Source organism: Mobula birostris, chromosome 2 (genome assembly GCF_030028105.1).
Source record: "Mobula birostris isolate sMobBir1 chromosome 2, sMobBir1.hap1, whole genome shotgun sequence".
Lineage (NCBI taxonomy): Eukaryota > Metazoa > Chordata > Chondrichthyes > Myliobatiformes > Myliobatidae > Mobula > Mobula birostris.
This window is the reverse complement of record NC_092371.1, coordinates 46,464,986-46,483,696: the sequence shown is the minus strand read 5'-3', so window position 1 is coordinate 46,483,696 and position 18,711 is coordinate 46,464,986. Positions and strand designations below refer to the sequence as shown.

The window sequence follows — 18,711 nt, the reverse complement described above, 5'->3', positions numbered from 1 at the left end:
ATTGTTGCTCCGGATCCAACGCAGCATAAAAAAAACACAATAAGCATAAAGATCACAATTTTTAAAAAATAAAAAGGAAACACAATAAATAAAAAAGCAATCCTATAAAAATAAACAAACCAACACAGGAATTCACATATACAGTAAATCAAGACCAATAAAGTCTTTGGATTTATTTAAAGGTGCTAAAATCCATAAATAAGTTGTTTCATTTTTCCATGGAATATACGAACTGTTTTACAGTTTCTTACATATTTTCACAGTTTAAAACTGCTTGTTTCACACAGTGAGGGATATAGCTATTTCTATTTTTATTGAAATTAATCTTAAACATCTAGTATTTTAAGTAGAAAGTTAATTTTGATCATTTGGAGTAAGTTATATTTCTTCCCAAAGTCAAGTAAATAAGTGAAAGTGGTAAAAATCAAGAGCAAACATAGGGTAGATTAAAAAAGGCTGTCACCTGGATTGTTAATATTTAAAGCCTTTCAGACAATGATGACAAATTATTCAAAGAGCAGTGGATCATAGCTTAGTTAAAGTATTTCTCCTTTTACCTGGCTTTGATCCTTCAGCCACGCTCCCATTATATACATGGTTCACAAACTCTGGTCTGTTATCATTCATATCAATAACATTGATGTAAAGGTCAATTGGGTTTTCCACCTTGTTTCCATTCATGTCAACTGCATGTGCTCTCAGCTGTAAACATAGAAACCAAGATATGGTCAAAACTATTTATGTAACTTGTATAGCTGAACAAATCCCAAAAGACCATTTCACACAAGAGGTACCAAACATCATGAATCAGTGATGGATGTTATTATCTATTATAAGCCTCACAGGGAATGTCCTGAAACCACATTTGACAATACGCAAGAAGAATCACAATAGCCTTTTTCAGTGTGAGAACTGTTATGGATTTACACTACTTCTTGATAACCCGGTCCGAATGAGATATATAGATAAATGGAACTGAGAAAGACTATCTGAGGAAGACTATCCAGTAAAATCACATTCGCCTTCATAGCAACATGCAGATGATTATGAATCAATTCCAAGTTTTTCACATACACTTGTCTCTTTCTCCTCCATATCATGAACTTAGTGTAAGCAAGATTTTTATGCTTTCAGGCCTAAATAAATATTTTACTCAGAATCTATTCCATTTGATCCTCCCCACAATATTCTAAAAATCAGCAACACTTTTTTTAGACTCTTTAACCAGGAAATGGCACCGTAGAAGTCCCCCTTATTACTAGATGGATATGGAACCATAGGTTCTCTCAGGAGTATTAGAACTGATGTTAAAGTAATTGAGCAATCCAGTTTAATGAACTGGATTAATCAATTTAGTGTACTAAGTGCATAGTATAATGATAGGAAGAAATGAAGAATTTTTTTAATTCTTGGAAAATTCATGGAAAATAACAATATACAACTAACTCAAACTATAGCACTGATGACAGATTTTCTGGAATTTACCTGCACTATTCAGTGAAACTGACAGAAACCAACATTTTCTACGTGCATATTTTATCAAACAAATCTCAAAGTTATAGTCAGTAATTCAGTGCATATCCATAGATGGTGGAGCTTGTTCTTCATGGGGTGTGATTATTGCTCTATCTGGTATGTTTTTCCTGGCATTAACTGCCTCTAAATTACTTTAACAGTGGTGTAATATGCAAAATAACAGACAATTAGATTTTCAACCTTGTTAATCTAAAACAAAAGGCCAGTCTTATTTCTTCACAGAACTTCAAAGGTTTTCTAACACTGACTCCCCTTAAGTAGGGCAAACACTTAAGCTGCTTATTTTCTCCTCATTGAGATTTGTGTCCAACTAGGAACTCAAATATAATTTCAATTTGTTCAATGCCTTACCCATGAAGGTCATGATCACTTCAAGTTCTTAGAGGAGCATACATGTTTGTGGTAACTTCATGGCCCTAAAACTTTTGTGTACTGTTCTACTGGCACTGAAAATATTTGTTGTAATTGGAACAGTGCCACCTGGTGCGCAGAAGATGACTCAATATTAATAGAAGCATCCCTTACCTATATGCACACATTCAACCGCTCATGAAGAGCCAGGAATTCATCTTAGTGGATCAATCAAATGGCGCCACAATGCTGATTTACTCCTCCTTCAGTCCAAATTTAGCATGGTCATTTGTCTGTATTGCAGCCTATTCTAATGCATAGACAGTACTATGCAAAAGTCTTGGGCACCCTACATATTTTTTTAAATAAATTTTGTCTTAGATGTTTATGTTTTGTTTTCTACATTTGTGTGTTAGTAAAAAGGAGCAAAGTTTGGATTTCTAAACATACATTTTCAAAAAAATTAGATGTTACAGAGAACTTTTGTAATTTGATAAAGAAAGTAACATATTAATTTATAGACCACTCTTCAAATAAAAACTTAATTACCTTGTAGGGAAAAAAGCCCAGTGCATGATTAAACAAAGATAACAAACAGTTGCTATTGATCAATGACATAATAAGTTGACTGAACTGAACTGATTAACTGAGACAGAAACGGATGGAGAAAGAATCAAACTGGGCAAAGGGCAACCAAACTGGAAGATGATGGTGTGGCTGGTGTGACAGTTTTAACCTTCAAATCATCAATTCTTACATCATGGCAAGAGTGAGTATAGCAACAAGACACAAGGTGGTCATCCTGCATCAGCAAGTTCTCTCCCTAGCAGAAATGTTGTGATGGATAGGAGTTTCAAGTTGAGTTCCAAGCTTTTCTGAAGAAGCATAAAGAAATGGGAAAGATTGAGGACTAGAAACTGATTGCAACAGATGAGAAATACATCAAACTGCTGTCCTTTCTAAATCAGAAGAAGTCCAGCACTGTTATTGGCTCTGAACTCACAGAAACCACTGGAACTCAATCACACTTCGTTATAGTCTGGAGAAGTCTTGTCAGAAGTCATCTTGTGAAAGAATTGCTGCTTTTCCTCAGAAATGAGGAACTTCTCTGATTCCTCTGAAATGAAAACAAAGTTACCTCCACACAAAAACCCAAGGACCAGGATACTGAATAACAAGTGCTCCGGTCTGATAAGTCAAAATTTGAAATATTTGGCTCAAGCAGGATGCAGCTTGTCCATAAAAGAGCTGGAAAGCACTACACGAATTAGTGTCTACAGCCAGCAGTGAAGCACAGTGGAGGTACCCTGCAGGTTTGGTGCTGCATTTTGCAGATGAGATTGGCGATCTGGTCAAAATCAATAGAATCTTTAAAGCTGAGAAGTGCAAGCAGATTCTCACCCACCATGCAATACCACCAGGGAGGCACCTGAACAGTCCCAACTTCATTCTGCATTAGGACAATGGCCCCAAGCACACGGCCAAGGTCATAAAGAACTATCTTCAGTGAAATGAAGAACAAAGAATTCGGCAAAATATGATATGGCCTCCACTGAGCCCTGTTCTCAATATCATTGAGACTGTCTGGGAAGACAAAAGCAGGCAAGATAGCCAAAGTTTGCAAAGAACTGTGGCAAGTTGTTCACAATTCTTGGAACAACCTACCAGCCAATTTTCTTATAAAACTTGTGCGACAGTGCATCTAAGAGAATTGATGAAGTTTTAAGGGCAAAGGTTAAAAACACTAAATATTGATTTGGTTTAGATTTTTTTAAACTGTTATTTACTGCTCTGTATAGTTTTTTTTGGTATTTAGAAACTTACAATTTTATTATTTTTGAAAGCATCTTTGTTTTATAGAATTTTGTTGCATGTGCCTAAGACTTTTGCACAGTATTAGACATGCAGAAACTATCTTTGTTCAACAGTGATCTTCTTGGAACTTGCTTGCCACAAGAATCATGAGGGTCTCTGTAGATTCCTCCACAAATGGAAAACGGACTACTTCTGATTCTATGCCCAATGGTCACTTTATTATGTACCCCCGACACCCAAGGAGGTTGTTGCTGAGTGTATGCTCATGGTCAGCTGTTGTAGCCCATCGATTTCAAGGTTTGACATGTTGTGTACTCAGAAATGCTCTTCTCCACACCACTGTTGTAACACGTGGTTATTTGAATTACTGTCGCCTTACTATCAGCTTGAACCAGTCTGGCCATTATCCTCTCCTCTCTCATTAACAAGGCATTTTTGCCCACAGAACTCCGCTCACTGGATTTTTAAAATGTTTTTTGCACCATTCATGTAAATTTCAAAGACCGTTGTGGTGAAAATCCCAAGACATTAGCAGTTTCTGAGACACTCAAACCACCCCATCTGACAACAATTATTCCACTGTCAAATTCACTTAGATCACATTTCCTCCCTATTCTGATGTTTGGTCTGAACAACAACTGAACCTCTTGAGTGTATCTACACACGTTTATGCATTGAGTTGCTGCCACATGATGGGCTGATATTTGAATTATCGACGTGTATAGGTGGACCTATTAAAATGGCCACTGAGTGTATATGTAAAAGGTGCAAAACTGCAAAAAGATCATCAGCATGACAGATCATTAAAATAGGAATGTATTCAACCGAGACACAATTATTGTGCTCTATTAAGATGCTGTACACTAAGGTTGCATACTGAAAGAACATTGTTTTGTGCTCATTGCACAATGTTGGTACCATTTGAAAAACTTTGGCTGGACAAAAGTCACACCCTCCAAGATGCATGGCGATAAAATAGCAACTCTAGGGTACTGTCACTTGGATTATGGATTTTTTACAATTCTGCTTGTACTTTGCTGTCTAAACCAGTTAAAGTGTGGTGGAAATGATTGTCAATGCATTGCATTGGTACAATGACAAAGTCAGTGAAACTAAAGGTAACTTTGAGATTTCATACTAGTGTAGTTTAAGGAGGAAATCCTGTCACTTTTCAGCACTCCTTTATAGACTACATTATTTATTGCCTTTTCTAGAGGAATAAAGGGTAATAACTAGCATAAGCTTAAGGCCTTAATATTGTACAATTTCTTAAAATTCTATACTTATTTAATGAATTCAAAGACTGTTTTGAATGGTATGCAGAGTTATGGTGACTGCCAGTCAATTACATAGCTGACATACAATCACTTCTGTACATACCTCAAAATGCAAAGTATCTTGCAAGAATTTTTCTTTAATTACTTATGGATAATATTTCATTCTCTATTTGTATGTGTGTGTGTGTTCAATATTTGTTTTGCAATTAGCCTAATTTTTAAAATATTAATTAAAATTTTCTTCTTGCACTATTAATATGAAAGTTCTTTAACATGAATGGTTCATCATCCACTAAGCTTCGCAAATCCTGAAAGTGCTGTTGCCTGTAGATTTTGGACCTTTGTCTGCACGTGTCAGTGGAGCTTTAGCCGCATTTCCCTGCCAAAGGTGAAGGGGGAAAGAAAATAGAGCAAGGACAAGGCACACAAGGTGGATTTGCCCAGGTTTTCCTGAAACCTGCTCGATGATGCAATGAAACTGAAGCAAGATGAAGTGACCACAGACAAACTGCTATAAACTATAAACAGTATAAAGGAATATTGCTTCAAACTTTATGAAATTCTTGCTGAGCTTTCTTAACTTCTTTTGAATACAAGACTGTTTATGCGTGATTAGCTCTCACCAAACCATCCCCACAAAAAGTAAAGCTCTTGTTAACAGAAGTCTTACAATCTTAAGTTATAAAAGTGACATATCAGTATTTATTGATGTTTTGGATGTCCTACTTGAAATATGCAGACAAAGAGGAGAGAAAGTTGTTTTATTTTTATTTAAAGATATAGCAGGGTAATTTTTAGGGATCATTCTGGTGTATGAAAATATGGATAGCATAATTATGGATTAATAAATAGGGAACCAATTTCAGGAATTTATGTGTACAATTTAACTTCCAACTGATACTTTTCAGTTAATCCACAATAACGCTATTCATCATTACATAGCCCTAAAAATATCCCTAAGAGTATTAAGCCCTCTGGCCCAGTGATCCCCACTGCACAATTACACCTATGTGAACCTACTAACCCATGCATCATTGGAATATGAGAGGAAACCCACACAGTCTTGGGGAGGACATACATCCTCCTGACAGACAATGGTGGAACTGAACCTGGGTCGCCGGTGCTATATTGGTGCAAGTCCTACTACTACACTGGTAAAAACCTTTCGTTACTGGAGCAATAAAGCAAGCATTCAGAGATGCCCAGGAATCCAGCAGGTTATCTATCATCACACAAACACTGTCACTAAAGATAGCTTATTTTTAAGTTGGACAGTCAAGCTAATCATCCCCAAATGCAAATTATTGAACAAAGGTAAATATTGCACTGAAAAATATATATGTTTGCGCTTATTTTAGAGATGGTGTGCTAAAAATGAGGCTTATTGTTGCTCTCTATAACACTATGGTCAATATTTTTAAATGTCATTATATGCAGAATACAATTCAGCAATATCGACAATTATTTTAATTCATTCAGCATTCCCTGCCTCTTACTTTGTTCTTGAATAGCTAAAGGGTACTTCCAAACTGAGAAGCAAGTTAATAAATTTATTTTCAAGAAAAAAGCAGTATCATAATCTAAGTACAATATTTTTTACAAGATAATCAGTATATAAAAACAATTAAATCTTCAGACAGAATGATATTCAGAAATGCTCTTAAATAATGTGATACAAATCATAGCATCCTTCAAAACATACAGGAGACCCATGCCTCACAATAATTGTATTTTTAAATTGCTACTTATTTAATCATAAGATCTTTGCTTCATGAATACATCTCATGCATTGCACTGGCCCTCAAAGATAGAGCTCATAGGTTCTGAATTTTCCTGAGAAGTGCTGGTATTTCTCCACATTACTGACAATGATCAGAGCTTGAGCTCAAGCATGTGTGAAAGCAAAACTCTAAAATCCATAATAGGTCTTCATTATTGTCATTCCATATGCATCCTGAGGTGCAACTTCAACTTCTCACAGACTTTCAGCATCTGCGTAGGGAAATCCGCCTCCTGAACTAAGCCAGGTTACACCTTGTTCAGATTTAGCAACTTCATGTGTTTCAACAGAAAGGAACAATTGTGAAGGAATGCCTAGTAAAGTAGTTCTGAATATTTTTAGTTAATTTAATGAGCATGAATTTACTGCTTCTAGAAGTTATCTTGTTTTCTGATCATAAAAAATACTTTTTTCATTCTTTAACAGTACAACTAAAGTTGAATGTTTTTTCAATATGTATGATTGTAGGAGACATTCACAAGCATTCAAATATGGACAAATTTGACAGCCGATAATCCCAGGAGAGTGGCTAAACCAACCAGTAAAGCACTTGTGTGTGAAGTTTCCTGATTACATTAAACAGCCCAATGCTCTGCCAAACCTTTGTTTCCATTGGACATTTGCAGTGTGGATCTAATAGGTAGGAGAGTGGTTTGTGTGGGAAGCTTACTGCTCAATGTAAGTTCAGTACCTTTATACACCGTTTACATTATAAAGATATTACTGCCTCCCATTATTGTATATTCAAAGCAATAAATTACCTAATAATTTTAGCAATCCCAACAGTGTGTAAAATGTATTAATCATACTGCAGGTTTAGCTGAAAAATAAATGACCCTCGTTTTGTTGGTGCATCGTTCTCTGAGCACCACATTCTCTCAGGCTTTTCTCTTCAATTACTCCCACCTATCAATTGGTACTTGAGAAGCTAAGGTGTTCTTCCAATTACAAACAAACTGCAACAAATATGTAAATTTATGCAAATAAATTCTTAAAATGATTCTTTTTCTGTATCATCTCCTAGCAGAAGTACCTAACTTCATTAAGTTTTTCCACTTGTGCACACATTTCTAGATATTAATGTTTTCACAGTCCAAACACATTTTCCACTGTTAGTCAGGTAGGATAAGTTTAAACACACCTGCCGTTTTGCATCCTTTGGCATTTTGTTAAATTTCACAATGACTGCGCTACTGACAAGAAGCATTCAATGTAGATAGAGATTTTATAAAATCTCTACATTTGCAGCATAGCATTTTCTCTAAAAGCTTAAAGTCTGGACATTTGGGGTGCATATTATTCCTTCAACACTGTGTACAATATATTGAAGGAAATGAAGCCAAGTACTGATAGCAGAAGCCATCTGATTTCATTTTCATTTAAATTAATGAAGGAAATGTGATAATTCAGTACTAAGCAACTGATCCTTGATAACCAATATTCCTCTTTGTGCATTGACAAGACTGTACTTTATCCTATTGGTCAGGAAAATGCTTTACAGTGCAGGCGACCTGGGTTCGATTCCAGCCATGTTGAAAGAATTTGTACATTCTCCCCATGACTGCATGGGTTTCCTCCGGGTGCTCTGATTTCCTCCCACAGTCAAAGACCTACTGGTTGATAGGTCATTGTGAATTGTCCTGTGATTAGACTAGGGTTAAGTCAGGGGATTGCTGGACAGCATGTCTCGAAGGGTCTAGAGGGCGTATTCCATGCTGAATCTCAATAAATACATTTTAAAAATAAATTAAAATAAACCTGCATACTGCTCAGAAGGAACTTCAGGTACATAAAGTGCAGACAATCAATACATATACTCTTGGAATGTCCCAGTACCTAAGGTACCAACTGTTTTCTCTTAAAAGCACAGTAAATTAAATAACTTCTTCACTAACACAGATCTCTTCGAGGCACCAATGAACTGTCTGACGTACAGAGTGATCTGCTGTGATCTCTTAGATCCAATAGACACCATTATCATCAACATCTACTGTACATAAAACTTTGCCGTAGAAAAGCAGCAGCCATCATCAAAGATCCTCACCACCCAGGCCATGCTCTTTTCTTGCTGCTGCTATCCAGTAGAAGGTACAGGTGCCTCAGGGCTCGCTCCATCAGGTTCAAGAACAGTTACTACCCCTCAACCATCAGGCTCTTTAACGAAAGAGTATAACTACACTCATCTATTGAGATGTTTCCACAACCAATGATCTCACTTTATGGACTCTTTATCTAGTTATTTCATGCTCTCATTATTTATTGCTATTCATTTATATTTACATTTGTCCAGTTTGTTGTCTTCTGTGCTCTTGCTCTCTCATTGATCCTGTTTACAGTTACTGTTCTATAGATTTGCTGAGTATGCCCACAGGAAAAAGAATCTCAAGGTTGTATGAGGTGACATGTATGTACTCTGGTAATAAATTTTACTTTGAACTTGACCATCCTTACTATGTGTAATGTCATATGAAGTGGGTGATCATAGTCTTCCATCTGTTTTTAATATGAGAAGTTCTAATAAGCTCTTTAAAACCTTTGCCTGTCCACCTCTTGATGTAACTCATGAATGTCACGCACTGTTGACCGCGACATTTTCTTCTATCAATTCTTCCCATCACTGCAAGTTATTTGAGTTTCTCTGTCCTCACTAAGTGTTCCAGAAATTCCAGCTGCCATTTCCTGATTGATGACTTCAGCTCTCTTCTTATTCTGTTTTTTTTGCAACACTTCTTCATTTGTTACTCTGTCCTTCATGATATTTCCATCATTCATCTCAAAGTCCACATCTCTGCAGCTTCATGTTTTCCCTTATTTTGCTTTGATATTGTCCAACATTTGCTTCCATTCGTTACTGTGGAATGAACTTAGCACTACAACATTCAGAATTGTACTCAGAAAAACTATGTTATTCTTTAGTATTTTGTTCAAACACTCAAATGTGCACTTGGCAATTCCAATCCTCCTTCTAATTTCAACATCAGCACTACCATCAGATGCTATAACACTCCCTAAGTAATCGATCTTCCATGTTTGTTTAATTGTTTCATTGCCCACTTTCTGTTTGCATTTCTGCATTTCTTTCTCCTCTGTGACAATTATACATTTGGTCTTGCACTTAATGGTCAATCCTCCCTTCACACTTTCTTTGATGAATTTATCTAGTCTTTCCTGGAGCTTCTCTTTAGAAGTCGCTATCAGTACTCTGTTGTCTGCGTATTGTCAGTTCAAATTGTATCATGCCTGGAATACTGCTAATTTCTATTAGAACCTTCTCACTAGAAAGATTGAATGGATTGGGTGAGAGAACACAACCCTGTCTGATCCTCTCTTACTCTGGACAAAATCATTTGTTTCATTTCCAACTCTCAATTCTGCTCTTTGATCCCAATATGAATTTCTGATGATTCTGATATATTTCCCAACAATGTCCAAGTGCAGAAGGATTTTTATAAGCCCCCCATGTCTCACTTTATCAAAAGCTTTGGTATAATTGATGAAACATAGGTATAGGTCTTTCTGGATTTCTATGTCGTGTTCACAAATCTTTCTAAGGGTGGAGATTGCATTTTGCGTTCCACTACCTTCAATGAAGTTGCACTGCTCTTGCAGGCTCTCAAGAGTTCCTGCTTTTTCTTGCTCTCATCATGATGATTCATAGCAGGACATTCACAACATGACTCATCAAATTAATTGTGTGGTGTAACTCACATTCATTTGTCCAGTGGACAGGCTGTTGAAAATTAAAATGATCTTTAACTCAATAGAGTGAACAGTCCACAATTGAAGGTCATAAAATCAGTTGGATCCTGTTCACTTTGAGATCCAAAGGTCCTTCAGAAGTCAAAAATGAGGCATAAAACTTGGTGGTTACATCTGTATATTAAGTGTAATAAAAATCAAGAATCAAACAAAAAGAAAGACGACAAAGAACAAAGAAGTTTTAGTCATCTTGTACTAAAATCTAGCTCAAACTAGAAAGAGGACAAGACCAATTCAGTAATATGATACTGCTGTAGGAAACTAAGAAGCTTCTAGAAAAATGCAAAATCAGCTATACTACACTTACTGGAACATTCGCTGAACAATTACATTTATTTTGGGTGATTATATAAAAATACAAGCAAGTACAGTAGAATTTATCCTACAAGAAAATTAACAATTTTACACTCTAATCTAACACTGAAACAGAACATCTGGTCCAAGTCATCCAAAGTCTTCCCATAGCAACCATGGCAACTTTCAAAAACCTCAAGCAGTGAATACATTTGTCAGAGAGTTGCAGCTAGAATGCAAGTCTTTGTTCCACTCTTCAAGTGGTTGAGTAAAAGGCCCATCCTCCCATGTCATCTGATCAGGCAAAAGCAATATTTGCATAATGCAGCTTGAGCTCTACCAACATGCCCCTGCTGCCCCACACTCTTCAATGAAGGGAGACAAAAAACTCATGGTCTATGGGCAATGGTGATTTCAGTCATTCAGTAAGTACCTGAGCAATGGACAACTCAAGGTACTGCAAAAACACCTACAATGCTGTCTCTTAAAATCTTCAAGTTCCTGAGATAAGCATATCAATGCCAACGTGCCCAGTACTGAGACCCTACTTCCAGCCATTCAGCCTCAGAGTTTAGGTCACATTGCTAGCATGCCAAAGCTAATGCACTGTTCCTAGCTCTGAATTGGGAGGAGATAGGGAGACAAAACTAATGCTTCAAAGATGTGCTCAAGGCCTCAACGTTCTCACAGACTTTTAGAAATCTCTAGCCCATGATCAAATACCCGAAGGGCATTTGGAATGGTACTCGAGTATGTAAGCAGCAGAAGAAAATAACTACTTTACAAACAACTGATTTACTATTCTCATCGGCCATTAACTACCCCATCTATGCAAGTATGTGGTCTTCATGCTGGCCTCATTTGCCACCTCAGTACTCAAAAAAACTGAAGTGAAAGCAAATTCCTCTTGATCCCAAGCAATGGCCTAATAATTATAATAATAAAGTACGTACAGTATGTTTGCTTCTTCCCCCTAGATGTCCAATCTCCACTCACTTCTCACAACCTATCTCACTGCTGGGTGGTCAGCCATTGCATTAATCACGGCTCTAGGAGTGAAGTGCATCAAACAGCATCATCACTGTACCATCCGTCAATTGAATAAAAAGCTCCGGTTGGCTCCAGCAAGCTCTAAGCTTTGCAGGCAATGTGAGCAACCTGCAGTCAGCTCTGAGGTTCCCAGTGCTTGCAGAATTCATTTTAAGAATTTCTTTAAAATTGTTTTATGCATGGAATATGGATGATAATCAACTCACTGTTAGGGTCAGATGTGCTCCTTTGCCTCTGACATCTATTTCAGATGGAGAACAGGCTTTCCTCCTGAAGCTTGTCATTTAACTTAATAAAACACTTCCTTAAGGTGCCAGTAGGTTTCAAGGACATGATGACTGAAGTGATTGCAACAAAGGCACTATTGAGTCTGTCTCTGATGTGCAAAATGCTGTCAAAGGAGCATCAAAGCTCAATTAGCACATATACTGCCTAGCCCCCAAGATGTCCAGACTAAAATTAAAACCTCATTCATACTATTCTGTCAGAAAATGTGTTTTATTTATGTAATTATATTCATTGTAGCTCCATTTTTTGTCTTTTAAAAGCTTTTAAAATATTGTAGGTCTTAAACTTTAATGTTAATTGAAAAGGATATTTTGAAGAAATGTCTTTCTGTATATGAATGCAAAAATCCAATTTTATTATTTTTCAGAAGCTTTCTTGTAGCTTAGCTTGTCACTACACCACTCTACGTTTGAAATCAAAAGCCAAAATGTGTAATGGGATGTCACATCGTCTCAGTGTTTACAATTTGCAACATGTCTTTACTCAGTCATGGAATCGGTTGTTTGTTACGTGCCGCGTCATGACGTAGGTGATCATGGCCTTTGATCATGGAATATAATCAGATTTTCTCTGTTGATTGGGCTTCATTTCTATTAACAGTTGAGCTTTGTAAACTTAAAGGTAAAATGCTTAATTGTGTTCAAATAGAAGATTGTTTTGAGCATGTTCATCAGGATAATTTGACAGAAGGGTGGTATCAGTTGAAGTAATCAGATGAGGTGCCTCCACCAAACTGGCCAGCTGCAGTTACTCACTGGTCAGGTCCTGAACGTGGGATGTACCTCTGTTCTCATAAGTGAAATTTTCCAAAGGCAATTCACAGGCCCAGCGTCATCATATGCTCCTCGTACGTTAACTCTTTCATTCCCAGAATCATTCTTGTGAACCTCCCCCGGACCCTCTTCAATGCCAGTACATCTTTTCTTAGATCATCAGCCCAAAACTGCTCACGATACTCCACGATACAGCTACGTCTTTGCTCTGATATTATAAACCTCTTGAAATGAATGCTAATGTTGCATTTGCCTTTCTTACCACTGACTCAATCTACAAGTTAACCTTTAGGGAATCCTGCAAATGGACTCCCAAGTTTTTTTCCCAGTTTATTCCTTCTACCAATGTGCATGACCATACATTTTCCTGCACGTTCTTTGCCCATTCTTCCAAAATGTCTAAGTCCTTCTGCAGACTCACTGCTTCCTTTACATTACTTGTCCTTCCACCTATCTTGATATCATCTGCAAACTTGGGCACAAAGCCATCAATTTCATCATCCAAATCATTGACATATGAAATGAAAAGAAGCAGTCCCAACAGTGACCCCACAAAAATCAATTTATTATCTATCAATCTCTTCAGCTACCCCTTTCAGAACCTTGGAGTGTAGTCTGTCTAGTGCATATGACTTATCTACCTTCAGGCCTTTCAGCTTCCCAAGCACCTTCTCCTTAGTATTCTCTTCTGCTCCTTGACACTCGGATTTCTTGCATTCTTCTAGTGTCTTCCAAGGTGAAGACCATTGCAAAATACTTGCTAAATTTGAACCCCATTACTACCTCACCAGTGTCATTTTTCAGTGGTCCGATATCCACTCTTGCCTCTTTCTTACTCTTTATATATTTGATTTTATGTTATGGGCTTGCTTACCTTCATATTTCATCTTTTCTATCGTTATGGCTTTTTAATTGCCTTCTGTTGGTTTTTAAAAAGCTCCCAAATCATCTATCTTTCCACTAATTTTTGCTATATTATATGCCTTCTCATTTACTTTTATGCTGTCTTTGCCTTTCCTTGCCAGCCATGGTTGCCTGGGACACAAAAGCACAACAGGCCTCCTACCAATCTTTTGGCATAGATCTTTATAAAACAGTAGTCCATATTAGTTTCAAGTGGGCATTATGACATCTGAAGGCCATCAGCTTTTAATATTGACTGGGTAGAGAAATGTATTCAAAGTTAAACTTCACTTAAAATCTTGAACGAGCCAATCAAATTGACTTTATTGATTTCAGAGAATTATGCCTCCAACTTTTGTTGGTGAGTACCAATAGTTCAACATCAAACATACCTGGGACTGACAACACATTCATAGATGAATATTCAATTCTGAAATTACAGACAGATTCAGAACTCTGTGGAAAAATGTTCTCAGATACTGTGTCAACTTAGAATTGGTGCAGGATCTAAGACTCATTGGTTTCAATGAGGAATGTCAGGGTGCATTGAGGAATGGAAGTTCCCTTTCTCCACTAATGCTTTTAATTTTATTTCATGATTTTACTGATGAGCTTTCTTCCCTCTATCACCCATTCAGATGATAACTTCTAGGTCCTCCTCACTCTAGAGTTCAATAATTTTTTCTCATCTCCCTTCTGGTCCTTCTGTTAATTTAAATTTATTCCTTCCAGTTATTGATCTTTAAAAGGGAAATAGTGTCTTCCTACTCACAACATCAAGGGTGAGACGAAGGAGGTGCCGGGCCCGGAGTCACCCCATAGTGCCCAGAACCACTAATCCCTCTAACATCGTCTAACAGGAGGTAGATCAAATGGCCTGCAGCTAACATGACTTCACTGTGGAAGCAGTTTGATAAAGATGTCAACCAAATTCTGGAGGCAACGGCAAAGGGAGGGGTCGATAGGAAGCTACGAGCCATGACAACAATCATTGTCAGCACCACAGCTGAACAGTTCGGAGAAGAGGAGAAGGAAGGCTCCAAAACACCTTACTCGAAGAACCAAAGAGCGTTGAGGATCCCCAACATCAGGCAGGAGATGAAAGTGCTGAAGTCCCAATACAAGGAGGCAGGAGAAGAGGAGAGTTGATGTCCATACTATGAAAGAAGATCAGGGTCCTCCGCTGGACAGAGTGGTATCGGAGGTGGTGCCGTGAAAGGGCCCGAAAACATGCTGCCTTTATCACCAACCCCTTCAAGTTCACCAAGGAGTTGCTGGGGGAGAAGCGCAGTGGGAAACTGGCCTGTTCGCAGGAAGACATACACCAACATCTGAAGGATGATCCTGAAAGAGGGCAGGAGTCGGGAGAGTGCAACATCCTAATAGACCCACCTGAACCAGATGTGCAGTTCGACATGTCAGAGCTGCAACTAAAGGAAGTCAGAGAGGTCGTCTGCAAAGCAAAGGCAAGCTCGGCTCCAGGACCAAGCAACAGCTCGTACAAGGTGTACAAGAACTGCCCCAAACTCCTGCTGCGTCTGTGGAAGATCCAGAGCATCTTCTGGAGAAGAGAGAAGATCCCAGAACAGTGGAGAGTGGCTGAAGGGGTGTGGAACCTGAAGGAGGAAAATGCCACCCAAATAGATCAGTTCCGCATCATCTCTCTGCTGTGTGTCGAGGTGAAGATCTCCTTCAGTGCCGTTTCTAACCGGCTGTGCACCTACCTAGCAAAGAACACCTATATTGATACATCAGTCCAGAAGGGTGGCATTTCAGGGATGCTGGGCTGTCTGGAGCACATCGGTGTGGTGACACAGCTCATCAGGGAGGCCAGAGAGAACAAGGGCAACCGGTCAGTGTCATGGCTCAACCAGGCAAATGCATATGGCTCCATTCCGCACAAGCTGGTGCAGCTCACACTGACCAGATATCACGTCCCCAGCAGAATCAGAGACCTTATCGCTGATTATTACAGCAACTTCAGGGTGAGGGTCTCTTCAGGAGCAATTCAGGGGGGTCTCTTCGTACGGCCAGATTTGGGAACAGCTTCTTTCCAACTGTGATAAGACTGCTGAACGGATTCTGACCCAGATCTGGGCCGTACCCTCCAAATATCCGGACCTGCATCTCGGTTTTTTTTGCACTATCTTACTTTCCATTTTTCTATTTTCTATTTATAATTTATAATTTAAATTTTTAATATTTACTATCAATTTGTAATCCAGGGAGCGAGAAGTGCAGAATCAAATATCGCTATGATGATTGTACGTTCCAGTATCAATTGTTTGGCAACAATAAAGTATAAAGTGAAGTATAAATTACATCAATCTGGCACAAGGTGGAGATCAGCGTCATCACAGGGTGCACTATCTCAGTGACACTGTTCTCCCTAGCCATGAACATGCTCACTAAGCATGCTGAACCAGAGTGCAGAGGGCCCAGAATGAACTCTGCTCAGTGGCAACCACCTATCAGGGCACTCATGGATGACCTCACAGTCACCACAGGATCAGTCCCAGGCTGCCGGTGGATTCTGCAGGGGCTCGAAAAGCTGGTGGAGTGGGCCTGGATGCGTTTCAAACCAGCCAAATAAAGTTTGATGGTGCTGAGGAAAGGGAAGGTGGAGAACAAGTTCCAGTTCAGCATCGCAGGCACAGCCATCCCAACCATCACAGAAAAGCCAGTAAAGAGCTTAGGCAAGGTTTTTAACAGCTCTTTAAGGGACACGACATCCATCCAGGTGACCTGCACCAAGTTGGATGGTTGGCTGAAATCTGTGGACAAGTCTGGCCTACCTTGGAAGTTTAAAGCCTGGGTGTATCAGCATAGCATTCTTCCCAGAATCCTGTGGCCCCTCCTCGTCTATGCAGCTCCGATCTCGATAGTCGAAACCTTAGAGAAGAGGGTTAGCAACCACCTCAGGAGATGGCTGGGGCCGCCAAAGAGCCTGAGCAGCATCGCACTCTATGGACACCACAACAAACTGCGACTGCCCTTCAAATCCTTGGAGGAAGAATTCAAGGTAACAAGAGCCAGAGAAGTGATACAGTATAGAGACTCAAGTGACCCAAAGGTGGCTAGAGCAGGGATCCAGGTGAGGAATGGCAGGAAGTGGAGGGCAGAGGAAGCTGTTCAGGAGGTAGAGGCGAGGCTGCTGGGAGTGGTCACACAAGGCCGAGCTGGGCTAGGATCCTTTCCAACTCCCCAAATGGACACCAGAGGGAAGGAAAGGCGTCGCCTAGTTCAGGAGGAGGTGAGAGCAGTAGTGGAGGAGATGACAGCCTGCAAGGCGGTGGGAATGAAGCAACAGGGAGCTTGGACAAGATGGGAGAATGCAGTTGAGAGGAAAGTGACCTGGGCTGATCTTTGGAAAGCCGAACCACACCGCATCCAATTTCTCATCCAGGCAGTGTATGATGTGCTTCCAAGCCCATCAAACCTGCACACATGGGGCAAGGCAGAGTCATCTGCGTGCCCACTGTGCTCCAAGCGAGGAACCCTGGAGCACATCGTCAGTGGCTGCGCAAGGGCACTTGGTGTGGGACGGTACAGGTGGAGGCATGATCAGGTCCTGAAGACCATCGCTACAGCCATCAGCGCAGGAGTTGAATGGGTGCAGTGGTCCGGACCCTCCAAGCAGGCTATTGTCTTTGTCAGAGCTGGGGAGCAGCCAATACCTGCCGAAAGAACATCTGCAGGCATTCTGACCTCTGCAAGGTACTGGCAGCTGTTGGTGGACCTCGAACGGCAGCTGAAGTTCCCCAAACATATCATAGCCACCACCCTGTGACCAGACATTGTCCTAGTGTCTGAGTCTACTAAGCAAGTGGTGCTGCTGGTGCTGACAGTCCCATGGGAAGATCACTTGGAAAAGGCCTTTGAAAGGAAGCTCTCCAAGTACCCAGGACTGGTCAGCAACTGTCAGCAGGCTGGATAGAGAGCGAGGTGTCTCCCAGTGGAGGTTGGTTGTAGGGGATTCGCAGCCCGTTCCTTAGTTAGAGCCTTCAGCAATTTGGACACCGAGGGAGAGAGGAAGAGGAGAGCCATCCGCAGTACCACTGATGTGACAGAGAAGGCCTCAAGATGGCTGTGGTTCAAAAGAGGGGAGCCATGGAGTCATAAGTAGCTAGCCATCTGGACACAAGCTGGGGTCTGATCAGCCCCGGCTGGGTCACCTGGAGGAGGGTGTATGATGTTGAAAGACCCGATACACCCGATGATTCCAGAAACATCACTGGAACATCAATAGATGTATGTACACAGCTAATTTCATGCACCTCAATTAAATTTCCATCCACCTTCCTTTTCCCAAAAGAAATGGACCCAGCCCATCCTTTATTTCTTATTGGTAAAATTCTTCAGTTGCGCAAATATGCTTTAGGCCCACTAAACAGAATAATGTTTCCTATCTGCACTGTGTCCAAAACTCCATGCAATATTCTAAACATCTAGTGCTACATAAAGTGGTAGGATGGCCAGTGAGAAAGGATCTAGTGCTTTCCCAGCATATATGATGAATATACTCTTCTCGGGCTGCCAGCAGGTACAGGTATCAATTATAACTGACGTTTCGATAACATACTCATTTTTGTCAGGGAGTTCATTTGTGGTAGGCTGTCCTTCTATGCTTTTATGCTTCTATGTTCATATTTTCTATGTTTCAACTAATAAATTATCTTTAATGTCTTCTACCACCCCATATTATCTTCAGTAATCTCAAAACAAACAGTACGTATGTAACAAAATCCTTGTTCCTTCGTGCTTTCAGTATCTACCAGTTATTATGTATTCTCTTGTCTTACTTCCAACCTTCATGTCCACCCCCTAAAAGATGTGACATTACAGTTCTCCAGCTTGAGTTTCATTTCTCTTATTTGCCTATCTG

At 39.6% G+C, this 18,711-nt stretch overlaps 1 protein-coding gene across 1 annotated transcript in view; it reads right to left on the bottom strand.

Annotated features, from left to right (window-relative positions):
* LOC140186220 (cadherin-4-like) overlaps window positions 1–18,711 on the bottom strand; it is a 753,218-nt gene that overhangs the window by 110,308 nt on the left and 624,199 nt on the right. The window contains exon 6 of the mRNA XM_072240216.1: window positions 558–702. Within this exon, the coding sequence (XP_072096317.1) occupies window positions 558–702 (145 nt within the window). The remainder of the gene's footprint in view (window positions 1–557; window positions 703–18,711) is intronic.